Raw genomic sequence first — 25,780 nt, 5'->3', positions numbered from 1 at the left:
TATGAGAACTCTGTGCGCACAGCTACTGTATGGGCACAATGCAGTCAGTGTGATACGAGCACATCAGATACAAACCCACATGCATACCTGTACGATTGTGCGTGCAGGAACAAATATGTATACACAACTGTGTTTGTACCATAGAGACAGTCCATCTAGCGACTATGTGGTTCCTAAAGACTGGGGGCATAGCCAAACCTGTACTAATACCAGACGATTCATTTTTGCTCTTATGTCTCCCCCTCATTGTTACACAGCGGCTCATAGCCGCCACCTCTCTACTTGCCCGTAGCCTGCTCCTGGAGGCTGGTTAGTTATTCAGTGTACCAGGGATAAAGAATTATTCACTCAGCGCTGGCCAAGCTGATGAAAATAGCAGAGAGATAGGAGGGCAGAGTAACAAAGTATATTAGGCAAACATTTCCTATTACTGTCCCTATACATTAAAATAAACAAATTAGTTACCCTTTAAAAATCTAAATTCCAAATCTGATTCCAATAGCATTGGTCACAGACGTGATGACACGAGGATGTGACGTCGCTCGCTCCCCTTTCCCCTGACTCGCCTCCCGGGATCCTGGTGCTGCTCAGATAGGGTTTCCCCGCTGGATTCCCATGCGCCTGGACGCTGAGACTTATGCCAAGACCGCTGCGGTGGGTTGATAAAACAAAAGGAATCGTTGATTACCGTCTCCGCTGCTGCTCGTCTGTCGTCTCCCCTATTGCTCCCGCTCTCCTGGTGCCCTGTATTCTGTGCGGGACTTTGTGGCCTGGCTTTCTTCTCTGGGCTGAAGCCCCGCTCCAAGAGCAGCTTGTTTTGGGTCCTGTGGGGCTCTGTGGAACGCCTGGCACATCCGCCTTGTTGGCTTTGACTGCGCTGCTGTCCTGGTTCAAGCAGAGTATATGGATTCACCCTGACTGTCTGTATGCTTCCCGTGGACGTGCTCTCTCTACCTTTTTCTCTTTTTTGGTTTTTTTTTCTCCTTGTCTCAGTTTTTTTTCCCTTCCCTTCCCTTGATGTTTTTTTTTTTTTTTTTTTTTTAACTGATATGAGACATTAATACAAGAACAGGGAAGGAGAGAGAAGGGAGAGGGGTTTTGAAGGAGGATAAAATTACTATTTAAAAAGGAAAAGAAGGTAAAAGGAGAGAGAAAAAAAAAAAGAGAAAAATAATAAAGAAAAAAAGAGAATAAAAAAAAAAAGAAACATGGGACTTAAGCAAAACAGGCGGTCAATAGACGTTGCCTAAAACAGGACAGAGATCTGGAGAGGCTGTAAAAATTGACCAGTTTTTAAAATTGCCTAATAAAAATACAAGAACTGGACAAAAAGGGAAGCAGGATCTAACATAAAAAAAAATAACACTGCTGGATCAAGATCTGAGGAGGCAGTACATGATTATTTTCAGAATGTATATGGGGAGAGGGAGGATGAAATGTATACTCCTATGGGGGAGCTCTCTCCATTAGAGGAGATTCTAGCCACGGTCAAAAATAATGGAAAGGGGATACAAGATATTGTAATGCAGCTCGGGGCAGTCCAGTTGGACGTGTCTTTAAGTACGATGTAACAAAGATACGAGACAGAATCACCGTTATAGAAAAGACCGTTGGCTCCCTGGAGTATGAAGGGAAAATATTAAAATCTGAAATTGCCATGTTAAGAACGGAATATACCGTATTTTTCGCCCTATAAGACGCACTGGCCCATAAGACGCACCTGGGTTTTTGAGGAGGAAAATAAGAAAAAAAATATTTTGAACCAACAGGTGTGCTTTTGGTGGGTTTTGAACTAATGGTGGTCTGTGGAAGACACTATTATGGGGGATCTGTGGATGACACTGTCATGGGGATCTGTGGATGACACTGTTATGGGGGCATCTGTGGATGGCATTGTTATGGGACATCTGCCTGCTACTGAATTTTCGAGTGAGTACTACGTAGATTGCGATACTGCTTCAGAGGATTTCTATAGTTTAACAAAGCTCCCATGCCTACAGGTTACATACAAATACTACAGTGAGCGGGGCCCGGTGTAATAGAATACAGTGACTGGCACCGGGCCCCGCTGCCATTTCAATATCAGTTGCCGGCCCCCAGTCACTCCTCCCTCGCCGCTGATACATCCCCGGCCGCGCTGTGCAGCATCGCGGCCGGTGATGTATCAGTGTTAAATGGCAGCATTCGTCCCATAAGATGCACTGCCATTCCCCCCCCACACAATTTTGGGGGAAAATATGTGCGTCTTATAGGGCGCAAAATACGGTAATAACCTACAAAAAAAAAGCCGTGGATCTGGGGGACGGGTTGAGACAATACAATGTGAGAATTCTGGGGTTTCCTGAGGGTGCAGAGGAAAAAAATCCTGGTGGAATGATAGTCTTTGATCCTTGAAAATTTCAGAAAGGAACACTTCTCTTTTTTATTCTTAGTGGAGAGGGCCCATCGGATTCCCGGGGGTAAACCAACTCCTGGAATGCAGCCTCGGGTACTCCTGGCAAAGCTTTTAGTTTCCTGGGATAGAGACATGATTCTAAAGAGTGCCAGGGAGTGTCCCCCATTATATATAATGGTAGTAAACTGTCCTTTTTTCCGGACTCAAGAAAAAAGACAGTTTTTTGATTGGTAAAAAACGTCTACAGGCTAAATACATTAAAGGGGTATTCTCAACACGCTATTTCATACTTACCTGCTCCCGGCGCGCTGTCCACTTCCTGGTTTCGGCAGAGGGCGGGCTCCATCCTGATTGAAATCTTCTCCCGGCCGCCGCGCATGCGCCCTGGTGACTTCTTCCTGGCTAGTATACTATACTGGCCAGGAAAAAATCACCATAGCGCATGCGCGGCCTCCGCGTGCACTTTTGAGACTTCGAGCGGCCGGCTGGGAGAAAAGAAGTTATCTGCGCAAGCGCAGCCACCGCGATTCCAGAGAAGAGCAGTGACCGTAACCAGGGGAGACGGAAGACAACAGTCAGGTAAGTATATGTTTATTTTCTTCTAAGGGTTGGAAATTAGTTAGTTAAATATATTTAGAAAAGTGATCACTGTTAAATCATTAACAGATTTAACAGTGATCATTAAGATGGGAATACCCCTTTAGGAATTCTTTTTTGTATCCAGCCAAATTTCAGATAATATTTAATGGAGTAACTCATTTTTTTGATACTCCTGCTCTTGTCACTGATTGGCTGAAGCGGAGCAATGTTTGAGTAGTGCTGTATTTTTCTTGTTTTTCTATCTTTTTGTGATTTGTTCTTTTGGTGGAGTCGGGATCAGTGGGGAGGGGGAGGGATGGTCTGAGTAGAGAGGTCTGCTTCTTGATAGTGGCAGATCATGGGGTTCTGAGGGGAGGATAGTGGTTTTTTGGGTGGGTAGCGATGCGTCTCTTAGGATGGATAATAGGAGGGGTTGGGTTTTAAGTTTTTGAATTTGCCTAGTTGATTATATGTCTGTAAGAATTTTGATCTGGAATGTACGAGGACATGGGGATAAGCTAAAAAGACAGGCAGTGTTTGACTTAGTTCAGAGACATTTACCAGCTGTTGTCTGTCTATTAGAAACCCATTTTACTGGAGAGACAATGGCGCGGATAAGTAAAGGATGGGTATCGCAGGAATTTCATTCAACTTTCACCAGTTACTCTAGAGGAGTGACAGTGTTTATACATAAAAAGATAGATTTTTGTCTGCAAGGCATCCTCTATTGGAAGATGTTTTATTTTATGGGAAACTTGCTGCAAGACTATGTATTCTAGCTTTCATCTTTATTCCTCCTCCTTTTTCTTTTTACGTACTTAATTGTTTACTAACATTTATGGAGCAATGTATGGACTGCCTTACTTTAGTGAATGGGGATTTTAATTGTGTTATTAATCCAAAGATAGATTGGACTTCTATGGATAGAGATAGTTATATTGGTGTCAGGGATCCCCGTCGGCACAATTCAAGTTTTCTTGGTTGAGGGAGGAGAGCTTATTCTTGTGTATCCAAATCTGAGAACTGCATGTCCAGGATTGACATGGCGTTAATTAATGAAAAATATTAGAAATATATTAAATATATGAAATGTGAAGCCAAGTCGCTCTCAGACCATGTGCCAGTATCCCTTGAGATTTATATGACTGATGATAGGGAAGGGGTAATACCCCCCTTTAGATTAAATCCTTACTGGTTGTCCCTAATAGATAATCATGACTGGATGAAACAGGAGATGGTGTACTTCTGGGATGTTAATTATAAATCTGCTAAAATCCAACTGGTGTGGGATGCATTTCAGGCTTTTGTGAGGGATCTACTTGTCAGCAATATCACCAATTTAAGAAGGGGATATGGGAAGAAAGAGAGTTTGAAGGCAGCTGCAATATACGGGATGAATCTGTTCTCCAGGAATAAAACAGAGGAGAATAGAAGGGCAATGCAGAATGCAAGCCAGGAGTATTCTGACTTTCTCCTGGAAAGGCCCAACAGAGTCTTTTTTTTTTTTTTCTTGGGGGGGGACAAAAACAATTTTGTGAATACGGCCATCCAGGAAAATAGCTGGCTAAAGTGATATCTAATCAGGACCAAAAATAAGAAATACTTAGTATTTGTTTACCTGAGGGCATAATTACTGAAGAGCCGATATCATAAAGGGGGCTTTCCTAAAACATTCTTTGGAATTATATAGCACTATTAATAATATCTCGGATGAAAAGATGCACTCCATAACTTTTCCGGTTCTCACTGAAGCACAGAGGGAATCCCCTGAAGTACAAGTCTCCCTTCCGGAGTTAGATGCAGCAATAAAGGCATGTTCAGGAAATTCCGCTCCTGGATTGGATGGTTTTCCATATAGGCTTTATTGCAAGTACGGTGAGGTTCTTTTTCCATGGCTTTTGAGGGTAATGCTTGAGTCATTGGAGGATGGTAGCCTACCCGAGTCAATGAGAGAAGCGGCAATTATATTAGTTTAAAAAAAAGGAAAGGACCTCTTAGATATGAGATCATATAGACTGATATCGCTCCTTAATACAGTTGTTAAGCTCCTATCAAGGATGCTGGCCACAAGACTCTCTAGGGTGATTTATGTGTTTATACATCCAGATCAGAATGGATTTATCCCTGATAAAGGTACACATCTTAACCTGCATTGACATTTTGCAAATTTACAGTCTTCCGGGGGTGGGGGGGTGGGGGGGATTTCTGCTCCATTCTGTCATTAGATGGGCATTTGATAGGGTGGAGTGGGGGTTCCTATGTAAGGTGTTGGAAAGGATGGGATTTGGTACAAATTTTATAAGTATGGTTAAGCGTTTGTATAATTCCCCTATTGCAAGACTGAATTTCAATGGTAGTTTGACCCCTAGCTTTATGTTGACTAGATGTACTCGTCAAGGCTGTCCACTTTCACCTTTTATTGTTCAATATTTATATGGCGCCCCTGGCTCTTAGGGTTAGGCAAGGTACAATGATTCAGGGGTTTGGAGTACAGGGTCTAGAGGATCGGATTTCTTTATATGCGGATGATGTGTTATTTATTTTTATAAATTCCACTCCCCCAAAAATTATTTGTACCGTTAACTCCTTTGGGAAAGTCTCTGGACTAGATATTATTGGTCAAAAACAACCCTTATGTTATTAGATAGATTTGAATATATTAGCGAGGGGATCCTGGGGATGTTAAAAGCTGTTGACTCATTTGAATATCTGGGTATGATGATATCGCCCAGGATCGATTATTTTATTCACCTTAACCTTAACTTCCGTTGATAAGTAAATTGAGATAAAACATTACCATATGGCTTTGTTTACCCCTATCTAGAGCTGATAGAATATCTTTGGTTAAGATGGTGAATTTTTTCAAACTCATTGAGAGAATGATTAATGATTTACTTTGGGGAAGAAAGCAAGTGAGTCTAAAGTTGAGCTATTTTTACAAGCCATTGGAGCAGGGGGGATTTAATCTCCCCTACTTCAATGGCTACTTTATGGCTGGACAGCTATGGTTATTCTCTCAATGGGAGAAAAGTGCTCTGTGTAAGATGGTGGTGAAACGATCTCCATATGATAATATACAGTCAGGTCCATAAATATTGGGACATCAACACAATTCTAACATTTTTGGCTCTATACGCCACCACAATGGATTTGAAATGAAACGCACAATATGTGCTTTAACTGCAGACTGTCAGCTTTAATTTGAGGGTATTTACATTCAAATCAGGTAAACGGTGTAGGAATGACAAGTTTGCATATGTGCCTCCCACTTGTTAAGGGACCAAAAGTAAATGGGACAATTGGCTTCTCAGCTGTTCCATGGCCAGGTGTGTGTTATTCCCTCATTTTGTATGTATGGCATGTATGGCTGCCAATGGAACTAGTTCTCTTGTATTTCTTGATGATGTGACTGCTGACAAAAGCAGCAGGATGAATTCTGAAGTGTTTCGGGCAATATTATCTGCTCATATTCAGCCAAATGCTTCAGAACTCATTGGACAGAGCTTCACAGTGCAGATGGGCAAAAACCCAAAGCATACTGCAAAAGCAACCAAAGAGTTTTTTAAGGGAAAGAAGTGGAATGTTATGCAATGGCCAAGTCAATCACCTGACCTGAATCCGACTGAGCATGCATTTCACTTGCTGAAGACAAAACTGAAGGGAAAATGCCCCAAGAACAAGCAGGAACTGAAGACAGTTGCAGTAGAGGCCTGGCAGAGCATCACCAGGGATGGAACCCAGTTTCTGGTGATGTCTGTGTTCCAGACTTCAGGCTGTAATTGGCTGCAAAGGATTTGCAACCAGGTATTAAAAAGTGAAACTTTGATTTATGATTATTATTATTATGTCCCATTACTTTTGGTTCCTTAACAAGTGGGAAGCACATATGCAACCTGTTGTAATTCCTACACCGTTTACCTGATTTGGATGTAAATACCCTCAAATTAAAGCTGACAGTCTGCAGTTAAAGCACATCTTGTTTGTTTCATTGTTTTCATTGTGGTGGTGTATAGAGCCAAAAATGTTATAATTGTGTCAATGTCCCAATATTTATAGACCTGACTATTTACTTACTGTTGGAATCTGGGCGATTTAATTAATGTTGAACAAGAATATAGAGACTGGGAAGTTCTTTTGTAGATCTTGAACCACCATTAGAAGATGGGGATCAAGGGTTCTCTTTTGTGCACTCCTCTTTGGTATAATTTTTACCTACAGGATTTTGATAAATTAGCGGGGTATACGTTTGGGCAAAAAAGTTATATCGTGTATGTTTCACAGGTGGTGTTTTGCACAAATAGGGAAAAATCTAAGTTGGTTTAGGCATTTTCAGATACTGTCATGGAACCATGAACCAGACGTACAACAAGAGATAAGTGGAAATAAGAAGGCTTTATTGAAAATCAAGCTGTAGCAAAAGTCCAAACGGATGGCTAAACCGAAGCAGGGTCTTGCGAAGCCAGAGGTCAGGAACCAGAAGGGTAGTCAGACGAAGCCTGGATCAGGAACCAGCAGGGTAGTCAGACGAAGCCAGGATCAGGAACCAGCGGGGTAGTCAGACTAAGCCAGGATCAGGAACCAGAAGCAGCAGCAGTCTTAGAAGCATGTGAACACAGGAGGACCAAGCAAGGAACTGAAGCCACAGACCTCCTATATATATGAGCTAGGCATCCAGCTCCTCCCAGTGGGAAGGAGAAGCCGCAGGGTGGGAGGCTACAAGAAACCCAGAAACCAAGATGGCCGCCAGCACATGTCAAACGAAGGAGAACAGCAAGAGGGTAAGACCATGACAGATACGTTCAGCAATTGCTAATGCAAAATAAACGTCACTCTTAGAAACAGACATTTCTTCACCTTTGAATAAATTGATAGGAATGTAGGTTTGAATTGGAAGATTTCAAAATAATATAAACTATTAGTAAAGGCACTATTTAGTGAGGTTGTTTCTCCAGGCCAAAGGGCTTGGGGATTTGATTGCCTAATGATATCGGTAGAGGATTGGGGAAATATATTGGGTGATTTTAAAATTAGTATCACACAATTTGAATCTTATATTAGTACAGTAATATATTTTACACAGAGTGTATATTATTGGGGTATAATTTATAAGTTTATTACTCAAAAACGGGGGATAGCACTTCCGTTTACAGCTGAGTGCTGGATACTGGGTGATTTATCCAAGGTAAACTGTTATAAGTATAAAAAGATCCTTTTGATTAGAATGATGTTCTTAGCTAGACTCCTGATTACTTGAGTCTGGTTGTCCCCCAATACTCCAAATTTGAATGAGTAGTTATAGCTTGTGAATAAGGTTAAGAGATATGAGAGGGTCTTGTATAACCAGAGAGACACTGAGGAAAAATAGTCTAGGGTTTGGGCGCTGTGGAAGTGGTAGTTTTCCTCATGATTCCCCCCCACACACCATTGTCCTTTTTATTACTATTATTATTACTATTATAGAGATGCATCGCGAGGGAGAGTAGGGTTGGGGAGGGATGATAATTGAGGATGCTATTGTTTAATTATGTATTTGTTATAATTCTGTTGTTTCTTAAAGGGAACCTGTCACCGGGATTTTGTGTATAGAGCTGAGGACATAGGTTGCTAGATGGCCACTAGCACAACCACAATACCCAGTCCCCATAGCTCTGTGTGCTTTTATTGCTTTAAAAAACCGATTTGATACATATGCAAATTAACCTGAGATGAGTCCTGTACGTGAGATGAGTCAGGGACAGGACTCATCTCAGGTTAATTTGCACATGTATCAAATCGTTTTTTAAAGCAATAAAAGCACACAGAGCTATGGGGACTGGGTATTGTGGATGTGCTAGCGACCATCTAGCAACCCATGTCCTCAGCTCTATACACAAAATCCCGGTGACCTTTAAATAAAAATTTATATTTAAAAAAATCTAAATTTTTGGGTATGATTCAGAGAAACATCAAAATGGAATAAAGCCATACAACTGCATAATTAAACATGTGGAGTCACATTATTGATGACCACCACTTAATATCCAGAGTAACTGCTGTGTGCAGCATGGACAGAAGCTAGACTGGGAGTGACTCTGTAAGATCCAGTTAGGTTGTCGCAGGTATTTGGAGTCATGCTGACTGCAGTGCATCCCACTGCTGCCGGAGATTGTGTGGGGGTGGATCCATAGAGTTAGCACGACAGTCAAGGTGGTCCTGCGGATGCCTAACTGGGTTAAAGTCTGAGGAATCAGGGGAACAAGGTAGTACTTGGAAGGCTTTGTTCATGGTTTTCCAACCTATGTCGGACATTTCTAGCCACGTGACCTGTCGCATTGTCTTGCTGGCAGGTCCCATCCACCCCAGGGAAGAAGGCAACCGTTTGCCAATCAGCGGAGGGTCAATTCTGATACTGCCACAAAAACCGAAGACTTTTCTGTCAGTGCAACTTTGTTAGCAGAGGTGCAGTGACCACCAATCTGCTTTGGAGCACCATATGCAGTAGGGTTCACTGAACTGTTTTAGACACAAGACTGGTAGCCCCTGGTTCATTTTGAAAGGGAGTTGCTCCACTGTAGTACATCAGTATGTCCTTGCGCACCTTAGTAGCCAACAATTAACTATCACATTAATGGCAAATGGTGTGTCACAGTTTCCATGTCACGTATTTCCAATTGTGCCAGTTGTCCTCTCACAATACACTTTCACCACAGCAGCACACAAACAGTTCACAAACTGCGCAGTTTCAGAAATCCTGCCACCCTTGGCCCATAAGTCAATAATTATCCCTCTTTGCAACTCTAATAATTTGCCTCTTTTACCCATCACAACAACAAGGGATGTGTGCGCAGACAGCCTATCGCACATCGTATCTACCCACCAAGCCAGCTCACAACTCAGGACTTCCTTTTTGAGGTATACGACGTTGCAGGTAGAAAGTGGTCATAATGTTAGTCAACCATATATTTCCCAACGAGAACATTGCTATTTTTGATCAAATTCTACATTGTATCATGTTGTCAAACAAGGAAAAAGCTAGCTCCCCACTACATCTCAGAGCCCTCTCTTATCTACAGGATGTATTGGAAGAGAAACACTCTGCATGGACGTATAGCTTTTATTTTATTACAGCTTTTTGGGGGTACTATCTCTTTTTCGGAGAGAGCTCCTTGATCGGCGTGAGGAGACTTATAGGCCATTCATGCTCCTCTGGAATTCTGGGAAGAAAAGAATGAGCTCTTAACAAGCTCTGCCTCTAATGCCACCAGATGTAATGCCGCTATCCTATAAGTCAATGTTCAACCCTTTAAATAGGTCTCTACAGATGAGGTGCTGGCTTATTTCATATCAGTCATGTCTCAAGACCTATTTAAAGGGTTGAATATTGACTTATAGGATAGCTGCCTTACATCTGGTGGAATTGGAGGCAAATTTTATAATGCAAAAGCTAAAAAAATGCAGGGCAGAAAGATATGGTGGAAAAAGCAAAAACATGTTTCTGACCATCCACAAGATTCTTACTCATAGACACTACCATGTGGTTGATTCTGATCATGTTGAAGCATTTTCCAACATACAGTATTTTCCTGCTGTCTTTTTTATGCTTTTGTATGATAGAAAAAAAAGCTTTAGCTTTTATCTTTGAAGAAGGGTTTTGGATTCGCCATTGTGTCACATTGCAAAGGTTGGCACCTAGCTTTTTGAAGCCCTAACCTTGGTAAGTGTTCCAAAAGAAAAGTAACATAGAAATGGAAAATGAGTTACTGTTTAACTATGTTGTCAGCGTTGGTTGCCAATCACCTTTCACTGAAAAGGACCATAACTATTAGAAACATTTGAAAATGTTTGAGTGGGTTTTTTTTTTTTTTTTTTTTTTTTTTGGAGGGGCATGTTGCTTAATAATCTTTGAATGTTACATACAGAATTGTCTTTTTTTATATCTGGCCCCCAAATTAAAGATGTGCATACTGTACATTTTTTTATGAACGCCCAATATTTAATCTAAGGAAAGCAATGTACGGCTGTGTTTAATGGTTGATTGTACATTTAGCGTCCAGAATCCCAAGATACTGGGCTATCTCTGTGTTTCTTTTTTTTTTTTTTTTTTTTTTGTTACATGCTGTAAATTTGTAGAGCTATAGCCTTTTTCCTGTCTTTTTAGAATTCATTACACTGTGCATGTGAAGATTAAAAATAAAATAAAACCCGGAATGCTCAATAGATCTCAGCAGCTGGTACTCACAGAGACCTTTCATTACTGGCAAGGTCATAATCTTTTTTTTTTTTTTTCCCCTATAATGGATTCTATCTCTCTGCATGTGAGTACCATGCTTTATGTTGGTGCGCAATTGATTAAAATTTTTAAAATATTCTTTCGCTTGCCTGAAAGGTAATATTTCTATATATTACAAAAGATGAATGAAAGTAAAATCTATGAATACAATACGTGAATTGTACTATTTACTCTGCATGTAATTAGCACTATGTAGTTTAGGTAGATTTGTCATTCCAATTTTGAGTGTATTTGCCTACACAGTTATTAAAGGCTTATGTCTGATGGAACAGGGATTTGGGACCTCAGTATGCCACATGCATAATAAAATATGAAAGAACATAGATAATAATATAAGCAATATTTCCCTACCAATTCTTATCTATATGATTATCGGAGTATATTCAGGGCAAATCTGTTGTGTACCAACATGGGCTTTTTTCTTAATCAGGTTTGGTAGACGTACAGGACAAGACCCAATACATAGAAAAGGACCAGCGTCTTCACACCCCATCTTTTGCAGGCTGAATTGGCATAGAGACTGCCCGTCCCATTGTTTTTAATCGGAAACCGAGGTTTATGGCCATGACAACTCCAAAAAAGTACATATTGGTCTAATCATGGTAACACCGTCAGACTGGGGTTGTTTGGGCCTACCAGAGGAAACTATTCTTGAGACCCAACTCCTAGTTTATCCGCAGTCTAATAGGTTTTAAATCAACCCTGGTCCCAAGTGATTATCTCCAAAGGAACATAAATACCAAATGTTTCCTTTTTTCTCCTTTGAGGCCCACTATGTTCAAAAGTCAGTCTGCAAAAGATTTCGTATGAATGCATTCCTAACCGTGAGTCTCTGCAGGACCCCTAGAGATGAACAGACAATGGATAACACTAAGATGATTCTTTGGCACAGCAGTAAAAACACAGATAGCATCTGATATAAAATACACACTCAAAAAGATGAAAAGGAAGAATTAAGATGAACTACAGATCCTCTTTTAAAAGGGTTGTTTAGTTTGGAAAGCTCATTTAAAAGGAAATGGTTAATAGAGGGGATTCCTGATTCTGTACCCCCCACCAATTACCTGGAGTGGAGAACAACTACAGGTTCTCTACCTGGAGAACCTAGGATGTAGGTGCATTTCATGGATGGCTCACACATGAGATTAAAGGGATTCTCCAGGCTTTTAATATTGATGACCAATCAAGTCCAAATTCTAGCTGCATAGAGTTCTGTCTTTATTCAAGCCAGGAAACTGGCAAGAATAGAGATAAATGTGGCAAACCTGCTACGAAGCCCCTCCCTTCGCCATGCCCCCTTTGCTCGACACTCCTGAAGGAGGAAAAGTCACAGATTTCCCAGCAAAAATTGTGTGCAGCAAAATCTGTGCCGTTTTATGCCACTATTGTGGCATAAATCAAATAAGTAAATGTCCCTTTTTTTCATCTTTCACTTTTTGAGAATTTATCATCTTTAATATTACGTTGCAGCTGCCATTTATTGAAGAGTTACATGCTCCTCTGCCATACACTTTGTCATTAATTGCTGAGAAGACAATTCAAAAGTGACAAACTGCTTCTTTGTTATTGATGGAATGTGCAGAGAAAGTGACCGTCAGACACAAACTGTTCGACCATATTGATGTTTTTTTATAATTTTTTTTTCTCCTGTGAAGGAATTCTAAGGAATGTTCCTGTTCCTACTTCTATGCAAAATCAATATGTTGTATGCCACATTTTATCCAGATTGATGTCAATATAGGAAATGTCTAAGAAACAAAAGCATACTGCAGTTTTAAGAGAACAGAACACCACATATTGTCATATAAGAAAATTGTTAATTCTGTCTAAGGCCCGATTCACACGAAAGAGTTTTCCGCGCGGGTGCAATGTGTGATGTGAACGCATTGCACCCGCACTGGATCCTGACCCATTAATTTCAATGGGTCTGTGTACATTAGCGTTTTTTACTTTTAATGCATCAGTTCTGCGTTGCGTACAAAATGCAGCATGTTCTATATTCTGTGTTTTTTCACGCAGCCCTGGCCCCATAGAAGTGAATGGGGCTGTGTGAAAAACGCATTGCATCCGCAAGCAAGTGCGGGTGCGATGCGTTTTTTACTGATGGTTGCTAAGAGATGTTTGTTTGTTTTTACAGTTTTTTATCACGCACATGAAAAACGCATATAAACGCATTGCACCCACGCAGAAAAAACTGAACTGAACGCAATCGCAGACAAAACTGACTGAACTTGCATGCAAAATTAGTTTCACTGAACACACCCTGAACGCATCTGGGCCTAAGGGAATCTGTGACTAGCTTTTCACTGCCCTAAGGGAAGCATAAACTGGTGACAGATTCCCTTAATAAAATGCATGTAAATTAATTGACCCAGCTATTTAGCAAAAATCTTTTGAACAATTGCATATAGCGGCGAGGGGGAAGAGTGTCGGGACCCCACGAATATCAGGGTTTTTCAGCTTCTACTGTGTACTGACCAGCTCCAGTACTGTTCAATACAAGATTTCAGCAACAAGGCCAGGACAATTAACCTTTTGATGACAAGCACAGTGGTGTATCTTGGTTTTGTGCTGCCCTAGGCGAGACTAAACTCGGGCACCCCCTAATATAAATTTGACCCACCCCTTCCTGTCAAGACCAAACCCCTTCCTCTGTAAACCCCACCCCTTCCTCTTTAGGCTCCACCCTTTCCTGAAAAAAATCAAATGTATGTATGAAATAAAATAAAATGTCTATCATCTAAAAGTTATTTTTAAAAAATAAACTATGCACATTCCAAGTTTGACACAAATATTTAGTATTTTGCTAATGTATAAAAAATATATAAAAATCTGTAAAATACAAAGTATGTGTGTCAGAAGTTGCGCTTTAAAAAAAAAAAGCAAGGTTGCTTTGGACCCTAAATGTCCATCCAGCGTGTATGTGCCCATTACACACAGATGTAGCAGAGCTGAGTTTGTCAGTGAGCACAACTCTCGCACTGCCTGTAGTTTTGCGAAGGACTGCACATACACCAAGCGCTTACAGGAGATTAGTTCTCCCCTGCAGACACAAGTTCAGCTCCATCTGCGTGTGACCGGCGCATGAGAGGCTGGTGATGGGCACCGGGATCACTGCCCCAGCACTCCGATCACTCACCGCCTGAACATCCCCTCCATGTCCTTGGTCTGCTTTCTGCTGAACTCCTTGAACTCAGTGTACGGGTTGAAGACCCTCATGTGCGGCAGCTCCCGCTCCACCTCCGCCAGGTCCTCCATCCGCAGGCGCCGGTTAAGCCTGGAGGCCAGCTCGTCCTCAGCCATCGTGTTCCTTCACCGGCTGCAGCCGCCACCAGTCCCCCTCACATGAGAAGATGCAGCCAGCACTGGGTAGGACCCCCACTGATCTGAAAGTTATCCCCTATCCTGTATATAGGGGATAACTTGCACCAACTAGATTACCCCTTTAAGGAGCGTAATACTGTGTCAGTTTGGAGTAGAGGATCTGATCTCTATCTTAGACAAGGGGTAAAGCCAGATTATTCTGGAACATCTCTCAGCCGGGGCCATGAGGACAGCGGTAAATGGAAAAGAGGTCAGGACGGTCCTGGTCCTACACTGAATGGTGGGTTATCGAATGGGGGCAGATCTGGATGTTCTTCATCTGGGCACTTTCTATATAATTTAAATATTCACGTCAGTCCAATACGTTCAATGCAATAAAATGTAAAAAAATAAACATCCAAAGAACGATCCAGCTGTGTATGATTCTGAAAATGTCACAAAATATATCAAACCAGATGGTTCGGTCCAAAAAGACCTTCCACAGCGGTTACATCTGTAATAACACTGTGGAAGAATTGCTATGTAAGCAACTGCTTGACAGAGTGTGACATACTGGGGATTGTTATTCAGTAACAGTACACATCCCTTCACTGACAGCTGTGCGTTACCTGTGCGTCTTCTAGGAGGGGGGAGGAGTCACACGTCCGGCAGCAGCAGGGTGAGGTCGCCTTCTCCTGTGTAGTCAGGTCCAACAGTCACCCAGGAGATGCTACATAATAATAAAAGCTAGAGTACCTTCCACTTGAGGGAACAAGGACCTGCCATGACATCACGATCATGTGATCAATCACATGGCTAGAGGGATAACAAAGCAAAAGCAGCTTTGATGACATCATGATCATTGTGATCATCCGCTTTCCCAAATGTAGAGGCTGGAGAGCGGCCCCTAGTGGATGATTTATGAAATGACAATCAGCAGAACAGGTAAACGTTCATTGCCGTGTAAAATTTACATGACTCATGTGACCGCTCCCCCATGTAATGCTGCCCCTGATTGGAGGAGAGAGAGGGAGGGGCGGGGACTAGTACAGAGAGACTGAGAGGAGGAGGATGCTGAAGGCAGAGGAGCGAGCAGTCACTGGAGTGTAACTATCACTAAGCAAACAAGGCATTTTGCCGCCCCATTGGCAAGTGCCGCCCTAGGCAAATGCCTTGTTTGCCTTGTGATAGATACACCCCTGGACAAGCACCATACATGTATGGTGCAAATCGTCTATTTAAATATGGTGCCCATTCGCGAACGCCATAGCTGCCAGGTTTCTGCTATTCTAGGGCTAATGTCTGCAATCAGTGACCTTCTTTAAATGTTCTCATTGGCCAACAAGGTTAGGGCTTATGCACATGACCGTATGTATTTTGCGGTCCTCAAAAAATACGGATGACATCCGTGTGCATACCATATTTTGAGGAACGGAACAGCTGGCCCCTAATAGAACAGTCCTATCCTTATCTGTAATGTGTACAATAATAGGACCTGTTCTATTTATTTACAGATCAGACATATGGAAACGGAATGCACACAGAGTAACTTCAGGTTTTTTTCGCGGACGCATTGAAATTAATGGTTCCTCATCTGGTCCGCCAAAAAAAAAAACGAAACAGAAAGAAAATACATTTGTGCCCTCCTCATGGCTGCCAGCCATGGTAATTAAAGATCTAATGCTCCCCTGCTGACTCCTGGATTCAACTGTATTACCATGCTGAGGCAACTGGAGCTGGGGCTGGCCACCACAAAGGGGCAGTTTTTGAGGAGGTATCAGTGATACACTGTGATATTTAGCTCTGCTGGAATGGTAAGATGTACTGGAATATGGTATTGCTGGCCCTACCTACTTGTGTTGACCCTGCCTTCTGTCAATTTGGGCCCCACTACAAAATAGGGCTACTTATTTTTTTTTCCAGGGCCTATTCAGGTTCCTAGTCCAACCCTGGATACGTGTGCTGTCTGTGGAGACTGTTCATTGACATGTGAAAGAAGGCTTATGTGATATTCACTACCGAAGAGTTAAAAAAAAGTGATGGAGCTGTATTTCCATGGCCCCATACATTTGAGATTTCTGAGACAGAAATATTATTGGAGAAATCCTATATAATGGCTATATAATACAAATTATATGTTGCTATATGATTAGTGCTTCTCATTTGATGCTGTTTTGTATTTGATGGACAATCATGCAAGACACCAGTCAGTTCAACAAAGCCCAAAGATGTAATTGAAGGCACAGCCAGGCACATGTGACAGTAAATGGGAAATACTACGAATGATTGTGCTATAACAGTCCCCATTGTAATGTGCCTGGACCAGACTGAATGCGACCTATTGTCATCCTTGAACAGCAGATCGCTGTACACCACAGCCAAATCTTAAGTATTTATCAGTCAACAAAGGTGTAGATTTTACAACAATGCGTATCTCTGTTTTACTTTAGTTTGTTGTCCAGCATGTGTCAGTAATCTCTATTTATGGTTGTGTTTTATTAGAAAAAAATTAAACCATAGCTGTGTAAAATGAGACGTTACATAACCCATTAGATGGGGAACGTAAATCAAGGTCTTGAAAAGCCTATGACTCTGAGGGCTCATTCAGATGAACATTGTAAACCTTCAAAACTGATCATTTTACTTGAATCCAGAATGACAAACAGAACACAGTTTTTATCTGTCAGTATGGCATCAGTATGTCATCTGTTTGTATGTTCATTAATAAAAAAAATAAAAAAATGAATACCCAATGTCTCATGCAACCATCAGTGACAAACAGACCGCACACGAATAGCGTCTGTTTGCTGACCACTTTTTTCACAGAACTATTGACTTGAATGGACAGGTCTAGTGGGAAAAATCAATTAGAGCATGCTGTTATTTTCGCAAAGAAATGACGGCTTGGGACTCTTCACCTCAGCTCGGCACAAGCCATCAGTTCTCTGAAAGGTGCAGAGTCCACCACTTGAAAAGGGAGGGACTGCAGCACCAGCAACTTGGACAGGAGCACGTTCAGCTTCTGCGCCGTTGGATGCGTGCGCGCATACTGCTGTCTAATGGCAATCGCTTTGGTGATCGATTGCTGATGGAATGACTGACTAGGAGTAGGAGCAGGAGCATCTTGACCAGCAGAAGATGGAAATGACAGGCATCTCCCTTCAGCTGAGGTGGTGGAGCCTTGACTGGCTAAAATCGGGTGCGTGCCACTGGGTGATGAATTAGTAGCTGTGACAGGCTGGACCACCACATCGGAGCCACAGTTCTCCCAGGCCACTTTATGGCGATGCTGCATATGTTGACGCAGGACCGTAGTGCCAACATTGGCACCCTGGCCACGCTTCACCTTCTGCCCACTGTCACGAGTAATGGGAAAAGGAAAAACACCAGATATACACAAACGGAAATGGACAACAGTCTAGGCCTCAAAAGCTAAAGAAGAGGGATGGTGACCGCCTAGTAATCCCTAGGCCTTTCCTTAACTCCTGTCAGTATAAACAGATCCTAATGGTGGAAATTCTAATTTGCCGGATACCTATGCCCTGCTAAAACTGACGAGCCCTAGGATAGGTAGCAGGAGTTGAGACAGCTGGTTCCTTCCCAGATGAAGAAACCCGCATCTCCCTGAGGCCTAGAACTAAAACACACCAGAGAACAACAAACAGAAAAGGCAACTAGTACTTAGCTTTGTGATGCATGGAGAAGCAGAAGATCCAAGACAAACAAGCTCTAGCAACTCCATGAGGAAATAGCAACCGCATGGTTAGCAGTGTGAGGCGGACCTAAATAGAGCCTCATCACTGATGACGAGCAGAACTTGAGGAGAGGTGAGATCCTGCCAAACAACAACATACAAAGAGGAAAACAGAGAGACCTGTCAGATAGCCTCACGTGCAGCAAGTCTATCCGATCTTCTCACCTCTGTCACGGGAGTATAAAATGTCCCTGTATAGTGCCCCAGTAGATGCCCTCAGTATCTCCCATAATTTGCAAGTATAAAATACCCCTTCTTAGTGCTCCTCGTAGATGACCCCATAGTACTCCTCTCCCCTTTTCCCCATAGTACCCACCATAATGTGTGCCAGTATAAAATGCTACTGTACAGAGCCCTGCATATAAAATAACCCTTCTTTGTGGCCTCAGTAGAGTATAGTGCCCCCAATCATGTGCCAGTAATAAGTGCCCCCCATGATGTGCCAGTAATAAGTGCCCACAATCATGTGCCAGTAAAATGTGCCCCCCCAATGTGCCAGTAACAAGAGCCCCCCCAATGTGCCAGTTACAAGAGGCCCCCTCCAATGTGCCAGTAACAAGAGGCCCCCCCAATGTGCCAGTAACAAGAGCCTCCCCCCCAATGTGCCAGTAAAACTATTGTACATATAAAAATAAAAAAAAGCACTTATACTTACCTCCTTGGCAGCAATACGATGCAGGCCATCGTGCCACCTGAGCCGTACAGCACGGGACACAGGCCGGAAGAGGCAGTAATTTGCTGCTGTGTAAGTGCTTTAAGCCTCTGAGGAGCCGGTGCAGATGATGGGAATGGTAGTGGCCCTGATGAGATGTCATGGTGTACTACCTCTGGCTGAATCTCCCTGGGGATTGGTGAAGTGGAAAAGTGGTTTAAAGAATCAGGCCTGGGCTACACTGTGACTTTTTGTAGTGTGACTGATGATAACTTTGATTTTAACTAATACTGCAGTCTGCAAGATTGCATTCATATGGACTGCAGCTGTAGTTCAATAGTTAAAATCAATCACTTGTGCTGCAAAAAGTCCAGAAGAAATTTGCATGGTGGTTGGATAAGTGGCAGTGTAATGCACCTAAGATGTGCTGTCTTGCTGATTGTACCAAGTTGTCTGAAATGTACTCAGCACTCATATCAGGACATAAACAAGTTAAAAACATGTCCCTGACCGGTTTGTCCCTCTGGGGCAGAGGAGCCCTTAGTCATGGCCTAATACATAAAAGATAAAATGAGTTTTATTATGCATGGAGAACAACACTTTGGAAAATCTGGCATGGAAAAGTGGACTGTACCTATAGAGAATATGCAAGAAAGCGCAAGAATACATGGAAAACGCAAATGGTTTTCAGTAACTATGTGAACAGACATAAATAAAAAATTATAAAGAACAATGACTTTATTAATAAAAATAAGCCAAATCCGTTTTAAGATTTAAGACATTTGGATGACAGCTGCCCATAATCAGTACAAAAGCCTGTCCGGTGCTGCAATGCAATTTGTAAATATGCACCAAGGAGATACAAGCTCACTCCAATGGAAAGCAATCGAAAAAGTGTACCCACTTGGAAGAAGGGATTGGAGGAGGGTCCTCCTCAGACGTGAAGTCTTTTGGATCCAAATAGCTTGAACCTCAAAACAATATTTGGCTTATTTTTTTTATTAAGTATGTAATTATTCTTTATCTTTTTGGTGTCTGTTCACATCTTGTTACTGCATTCTTGTGCTTTCTTGCATATTCTATATAGGAACAGTTCACAGTAAACAAAGTGTTGTTACCATGCATGCCAAGCATTTGTTCATGCACCGCACCACCTATGGATGTGAGCTGATTCTAACCTATGTTCTTTTATCTTTTATGTATTATGCCATGACCAAAGGGCTCCTCCGCCTGAAACTGGTCGGCGCTATGTTTTTAACTTATGTCCTGAGATTAAATAAAGACATTTTATGCTTATCCTGCAAGTGCTAGACAGACTACATTTCAGGCAACGTGTTTATCCCGGACCCAGGCTTGTGTTCCTGCACCACACCACCTATGGAGGTAAGACGATTCTAACTTGTGGAGATAGGTGTGCACTGTGCAATGCAGGCGTGGAGTTAGGCTGGCTTGGAGGAGGTCTAGGTAATGGGTGTCTAATCTGTATAAGCTGTGGTTGCTCTGCTGACTAGGCAGGCTATAGCCACTCTTCCCCAGGCCGGCACTGCACTGTGACCTGACATCAAGCAGAGTCAGGTCATAGTGCTTGCACTATGTCCTGATGCTGTACACAGTCAGAACAGTGCAGCACAGACCCAGTGAGGAACAGAGTGGTGAGTACAGCCAGCACCAGGAGCACTGTATTTACGGCTCCCCACGTCTACTGCATACTAGTGAGCGCTTCCATTATAGTATTCACTTTTGGGGAAAAAAGTGCATCTTATAAAGAAAACTTACAGCTAAGTGGCGGAACACAGCTGTTCCAGTACCTCTCTATACATTTCTATAGAGTGTGACCAAGCATGGAGGGCTAGCTTTGCGCCAAAAACAGACTCGCAGGCAGTAACCATTTTATGGTATATCGAACTAATATCCACACTGCACAGTAGGGTTGTCACAATACCAAAATTTTGATTCGATACCATAAAAAAGTATTGCAATACTCGATACCATTCGATACCACACAAAAAAAAAGAAAACACCCAAAAAGCTGCATGCATTGAGCATTTTATGGAACGTCCGGCCCATAATTGAACAGTCCTATCCTATTTTTTGGGGGGACAAGGTGACTAAAAAATGGCGAATCACGCAGTTAGTTTTTTCTGTTATGGCGTTCACTGCATAGGACATATTTTTTAAATATTTTAATAGTTTGGACTTTTCGAACGTGCCCATATGTAATATGCTTATTTATTTATTGTTTATATATTTAAATGTAAAATTGGGAAAGGGGGTAATTTATACTTAAAGGGGTTCTGCACTTTCAATTAACTGATGATCTATCCTCTGGATAGATCATCAGCTTCTGATCGGCGGGGGTCCGACACCCGGGACCCCCGCCGATCAGCTGTTTCAGAAGGCAGCGGCGCTCCAGCAGCGCCGCGGCCTTCTCACTGTTTACCGCCGGGCCGCCCGCCCACTGACGTCACGACTTGTATCAATTAGAGTGGGCGCGGCTAAGCTCCATTCAAGTGAACAGAGCTTAGCCGCGCCCACTCTAGTTGATACAAGTCGTGACGACAGTGGGCGGGCGGCCCGGCGGTAAACAGTGAGAAGGCAGCGGCGCTGCTGGAGCGCCGCTGCCTTCTGAAACAGCTGATCGGCGGGGGTCCCGGGTGTCGGACCCCCGCCGATCAGAAGCTGATGATCTATCCAGAGGATAGATCATCAGTTAATTGAAAGTGCAGAACCCCTTTAATATTTTGGTGTTTCTTTTTTTAACTTCTTTTTACTTTTTTATTTAATAACTATTTCCCCCTTAGGGGCTAGAACTGGGATATTTTAATCCCTTGTCCTATTCACCCTAATAGAGCTCTACTAGGGTGAATAGGACTTCACACTCTCCCTGCTGCATTGTGCACACAGCAGCAGGGAGATTACCATGGCAGCCAGGAAGCTATTGAACCCCTGACTGCCATGGTAAACGATCGAAGCCCCAGGATTACACTGCTGGGGCTCTGATCACAACTACCACTGCACTACCAATGAAGAGGGGGGGACCCTGTGGCCACTGCCACCAATGATTGAATACTTCATTGGTGGCGCAGAGCCCCTCCCTTCCTCCTCCTTCTCTCCTGTGCTGCTGGGAGAATATGGAGAGCGCTGAGAGCAGTTGCGCAGCCTAGTGTTGGTAAATGGCAAATCCCGGGATCTAATCGATACCGGTACAAAAGTATAGATTGGGTATCACTAATTCGTTACCCGATGCAACCCTACTGCACAGTAGCACTTTTTGTTTGCTTTAGGTACATTATTGTATAAATGTAACTCTGAAGGTTTTCCTACACAAGCTGTCTATTAGGTACTGCGCGACGTGCTCCCTTTATACTTCCCTGTCCTACCTGTCGGCACTCAAGGGCCCGCAGTGTACAGTGATACAGAAACCCACAAATTGGTAAATACCTGATCCTGGGTGTTCATCTGTTTTGGCTGTTTTTCCTGTGTCTTTCTTGGTTTTCTTTTTCTTTGGTGCCGTCCAGGATAAAAGGGAAGTACAGGAGGCTGGACCCTATTGGTTTTGGTTAAATGTGGAGCTTGCCCCGGCCTGTGGCACAGCTCGATTTACTGAAAAGGACGCTTATTTGCGCTCGTACGGTAGGCTAGGAGGACCAAAATTGCTCCAACCAATACCATTTCCTACACAAGCTCATTACTCCTGCAAGCCTGCTACTTTGGCACTTCAACCAAATAACCCATCCTGCACTAAATGCTCAATTAGGCCAAACTGCCCCTATCTGCAGCGGCATATTCTGAGTCAGCAAAGGACTGTGTTATATATACTGTCACACTAGTGTAGAAAGGGCTGTCAAGTAAATCCAGTTATTGAAAGGAGATTATTTGCTCAATATGGTATTGATGTTGAAGGGAGCGACCTTTCCATGATAGCCTTCAACAAACCTTCTCTTTATAATGAAGCAGGCACACTCCAAAGGATTAGCTCACTGAACCAAATATACATATTATAGGACTACCTGCCGGTGCATGACCCCGCAGTCCAACAGCGCGCCCAACAAAGAAGAAAGATTAGCAGCTGCTTGATACTCATGTATGAGACAACTTCCTTTTGATTGCAGACAGAATACATTTATGAGGAGTCTGAAGCATGTATTGTATTTTACCTAAGGGAACCTGTCACCATGAAATGCAGTACAATCTACCCAGAACAGTAGATGAGCAGATTGATATATAGTTTTGCTGGAAAAGATTTAAGAAAACATGTAATTTATTCATTTAAACCTCTGCTATTTTTATGCATAGGAGTGATGTGGGTGGTCCTACTCAGTGACTGACAGCGAACTCTGCATGACTAAGCATAAGACTGTCCATCACTGAGTAGGACTGCCCATATGACTCCTATGCATAAAAAGAGCAGAGATTTAAATACATAAATTAAAAGTTTTCCTGAATCTTTTCCTGCAAAACAAAATATCAATTTGCTCAACCCTTCCTGCTCTAACATCTTGCCTGCAGATTGTACTGCATTTCTTGGTGACAGGTTCCCTTTAAACTTATCTGCAATGAACACTGAGGATCTAAGTGCTAAATGCCCTGAATAACAAGACTTATGTTCTAAAATCCTATAAATATGTGCTGTTTACTAAGCTTCAATTTTTTTTTATGACCATAAAACTTGGCATAGTGCACATTAAAGCCTTCTTCCTTGGTGTCTGATATAAAGAAGTCTTTACTCCAAATTCTTAGGAAGTTCTGGAGGAGGCCAGCTAAGAAAATCTGTTTGTCATCTTTTGGGGATCCTATCAGTGAGAAACCCTGTAATCCGCTTATCAGGAAATCCTAAAACCAAAAAGGAACTGTCCAAAGTGGACAGTCCTCTAACTTATCACCCCTTTACAGAGGGTGTGGAAAAAAGGCTGAACCTACGAAAATGGCTCTTCTTTAGCCATACTAAATGTTTTGTTTTTCAAGGAAAATTTACTAATGCAGTCACTGAAATCTATGGGCATTTATCATATCTAAATCAGATAAGATTTAAAGTTAAACTCCTTCCTACACACTCTTGTGTTTGCATTTAAAAGATATGGTATTTTTAACAACTTAACGCCCCCCCCCCCCCCTCCTACACATTAGTGTATTGCCAGCCATATGCGCCAAGAACTGTGGTTTCGGCCAACACTCTAACTTGTATGGGAGAGCTCTTGACTCTCCGCTGACAGATGATGTCTGGGGAGAGAAGATTCGGGAGAACCTATTTTTGTAAAATCCTTTTGTTCTCCCAGGAGATAAGCCAAATGTGTCCAGCAGGAGCTTTCTCCCCAATGACCATACATACATGATTGCCCAAACGGAATGTGTGAGGGGGAGAGACGACTGTTGGCTGAACAATCGTTCGGCAAACAGCTACTGAATGTGTATGGCCAGCTTTACAGTTTTATCCACAGGACAGGGGATTAATGTCTGATCAATGAGGGCCTGACTGCTGGGGCCCCCTCTGATTATGAGAACTGGTACTCCCATTTGAATGGGGTGACTGTTGCCCAAGTCAGATGCCACTCTATTCAACTCTGAAACTGGTGGAGGTAGTTGCACACTACATGGGACTGCTTGATATCCAGGTACAGTTGTAGCAGCAGTAGTTCCATTCAAAAGGTAACCTCGTTCTTGTTATCAGCAGGGACCCCAACAGTCAGAACCCTGATGATATTTAAATTAAATGGAGTCCTATTTGGCTTCACCTTATATTAGTTTTTTTTATAGACCAAAACATTTGTTGAGAACCTGATGTATGTAGCTCCCTAATTTATTGATTTTGCTTGCTTTGATAAGGTTATCAGGTTTTCTCATCTGCTCATCTAATTCTGTCTCCCATTTTATCTTGCAGTTACAGAAGTGTTGTGACGGCTAGAAGAGCTGTAATTGCAATCACAGGATGCTGGGTCCTCTCCTTCATTGTTGGTCTAGTTCCCATGTTTGGTTGGAACAACATAAACTATTTAAGAAGACAACATAACTCCACCTATGGTGAAATCATCATCACTTGTGAATTTGAAACCGTGATCAGTATGGAATATATGGTCTACTTTAATTTCTTTGTCTGGGTCCTTCCTCCACTTTTCCTTATGTTAATAATTTATTTGGAAGTGTTCAACTTAATTCAAAGACAACTAAATAAAAAGGTATCTTCCAGCTCTAAAGATCCTCAAAAATACTATGGAAAAGAACTCAAAATTGCCAAGTCATTAGCATTAATCCTGCTATTATTTGCTTTAAGCTGGTTACCTCTTCATACCTTGAATTGCATTACGTTGTTCTGTCAGACTTGTAACACGCCAATGATCATCACTTATATAGCCATCTTCTTGACCCATGGAAATTCCGCCATGAACCCTATTGTCTATGCATTCCGCATTGAAAAGTTCCGGTTTACATTTTTGTATATCTGGAAGAAATATTTCTGCTGCAAAAGCGGAAGGGAACTTAACAGATCAAATACTATGAACATTGAGCGGTCATGTTCAAAAAATGTCATCTAAAATAGGGTTCTGTTTTATACACCAGTACTCCAAATAAATAACCACTTCTTGTTCTGATGTCCCAGTCAACAATAAATTACAGTTTAAAACCTGCATCAACTCACAGGTTTCATTAGACTGCAATAACAAATCTATGTACATTTGTAACTGAAAAGCAAAATATGTGAATATATACATATTCTAATTTTATGACTATATTTATACATATTAAGTAACGCTAATTTATTAAAAGGGGAAAAATAAATGTATTCCACAAAAGGATGAATACAAATCCAGTTTATTCAGTCATATCAGTTTA

The 25,780-nt window shown here is 42.1% G+C and overlaps 1 protein-coding gene across 1 annotated transcript in view; it reads left to right on the top strand.

Moving 5' to 3' along the window:
- Nucleotides 1–25,575, top strand: part of LOC122930291 (adenosine receptor A1-like) — a 103,953-nt gene extending 78,378 nt beyond the window's left edge. Inside the window, exon 3 of the mRNA XM_044283549.1 lies at nucleotides 24,831–25,575. Coding sequence (XP_044139484.1) covers nucleotides 24,831–25,482 — 652 coding nt within the window. The 3' untranslated portion in view covers nucleotides 25,483–25,575. The remainder of the gene's footprint in view (nucleotides 1–24,830) is intronic.
- The last annotated feature ends 205 nt before the right edge of the window (nucleotides 25,576–25,780 follow it).

This window comes from Bufo gargarizans, chromosome 3 (genome assembly GCF_014858855.1).
Source record: "Bufo gargarizans isolate SCDJY-AF-19 chromosome 3, ASM1485885v1, whole genome shotgun sequence".
Classification (NCBI taxonomy): domain Eukaryota; kingdom Metazoa; phylum Chordata; class Amphibia; order Anura; family Bufonidae; genus Bufo; species Bufo gargarizans.
Note: the sequence above shows the minus strand (reverse complement) of the source record. Positions and strands in the feature narration are given on the sequence as shown.